This window comes from Colobus angolensis, unplaced genomic scaffold (genome assembly GCF_000951035.1).
Source record: "Colobus angolensis palliatus isolate OR3802 unplaced genomic scaffold, Cang.pa_1.0 Scaffold762, whole genome shotgun sequence".
Taxonomy (NCBI): domain Eukaryota; kingdom Metazoa; phylum Chordata; class Mammalia; order Primates; family Cercopithecidae; genus Colobus; species Colobus angolensis.
The window spans coordinates 43,634-44,830 of record NW_012121399.1 but is presented as its reverse complement, the minus strand read 5'-3'; the positions used below and the strand labels follow the sequence as shown (position 1 = coordinate 44,830).

The 1,197-nt window shown below is 57.3% G+C and overlaps 1 protein-coding gene across 1 annotated transcript in view; it reads left to right on the top strand.

Moving 5' to 3' along the window:
* Nucleotides 1–1,197, top strand: part of LOC105501952 (putative golgin subfamily A member 8E) — a 7,747-nt gene that overhangs the window by 5,796 nt on the left and 754 nt on the right. The window contains exons 3-4 of the mRNA XM_011928092.1: nucleotides 308–514; nucleotides 636–711. Of these exons, the coding sequence (XP_011783482.1) occupies nucleotides 308–514; nucleotides 636–711 (283 nt within the window). The remainder of the gene's footprint in view (nucleotides 1–307; nucleotides 515–635; nucleotides 712–1,197) is intronic.

Genomic DNA, 1,197 nt, shown 5'->3' with positions numbered 1-1,197 from the left:
AGGATTAAATGAGATAATACATGGAAAGCATTAGGCATGTAGCACACTTAGCACATAGTGTTGGCTCCCACTGCTTTTCCAGCAGTCTGTGGCCTACAGTTTAAATGGTGAGAAGAGGGTATGAGATTTGAGGCTGGGGAAGGAGGCATGGGGTTCTAGGAAAGGGAGACAGTCACTTAGGCCTGGAGTAAGGGGCCAGGGGCCTGGGCAGGCGACAGAGCCCCACAGTGCCCTCGCTACCCTATTAATGGGCCCAGAATCTGGAAGCCAGCCACAAGGTGCCCTCACACCCAGGGTCTTCCTGCAGGTGGAGCTGAAGAGCCAAGAGGCTCAGAGTCTGCAGCAGCAGCCAGACCCTTACCTGGGTCACCTGCAGCAGTACATGGCCACCTATCAGCAACAGGTGGCCGCCTATCAGCAGCTGACCTCTGAGAAGGAGGCGCTGCACAGGGAGTTACCGCAGCAGATCCAGCTAATGAACCAGCTGCAGCAGCAGGAAACTTGGGGCAAAGTGGTGGCTGAGATGGCCCGCCAAAAGTTGCAGGAGACCCAGGGGAGGGAGCTGCTGAGGACAGGGCCATGAGGGGGATGACCTGGCAAACTCTGTGCCTTTTCACTCCTCCCTGGCCCCTTAGGAACACCTGGAGGCTGCCAGCCAGCAGAATCAGCAGCTAATGGCCCAGCTGCGCCTCATGGCTCTCCCTGGGGAAGGTACAGGAGACCACTCAGAGGAAGAGGAGAGAGCCCCAGGAGGAAGGGGGGACTGTGAGCAGCACAGGATTGAGGAGTTGGAAGACACCTTTAGAACAGCTGGTCGTTATGCCAACTGGGTGCCTGCACTAAGTTCGGCATCAATATGGTGACCTCCTGGGAGCAGGGGGCCACCAAGTTGCCTAAGGATGACTGAACTGGCCCAGGTCAGAAAGGGAGCAGGTCAGAACTCCTGCACCGACTGATAGTGGGACTGTGCCTGGGCGGTATAGCCAGATCTTGGTTCTAAAAAGGAAAAATAAAGAACAGCACCTCATTCCTCTCTGGGGAGGGCTGGCTCAGGGTTACATAGTGAGGGTGGGGGCAGAGGTGGGCCCACAGTAGCTGCCTTGTTGGGTTGTCTGAGGAGCCCTCTGGCCATCCCCCACAGGAGATGGAGGAGGACATCTGGACAGTGAGGAGGAGGACCTGGACAGCTGGGAGGCC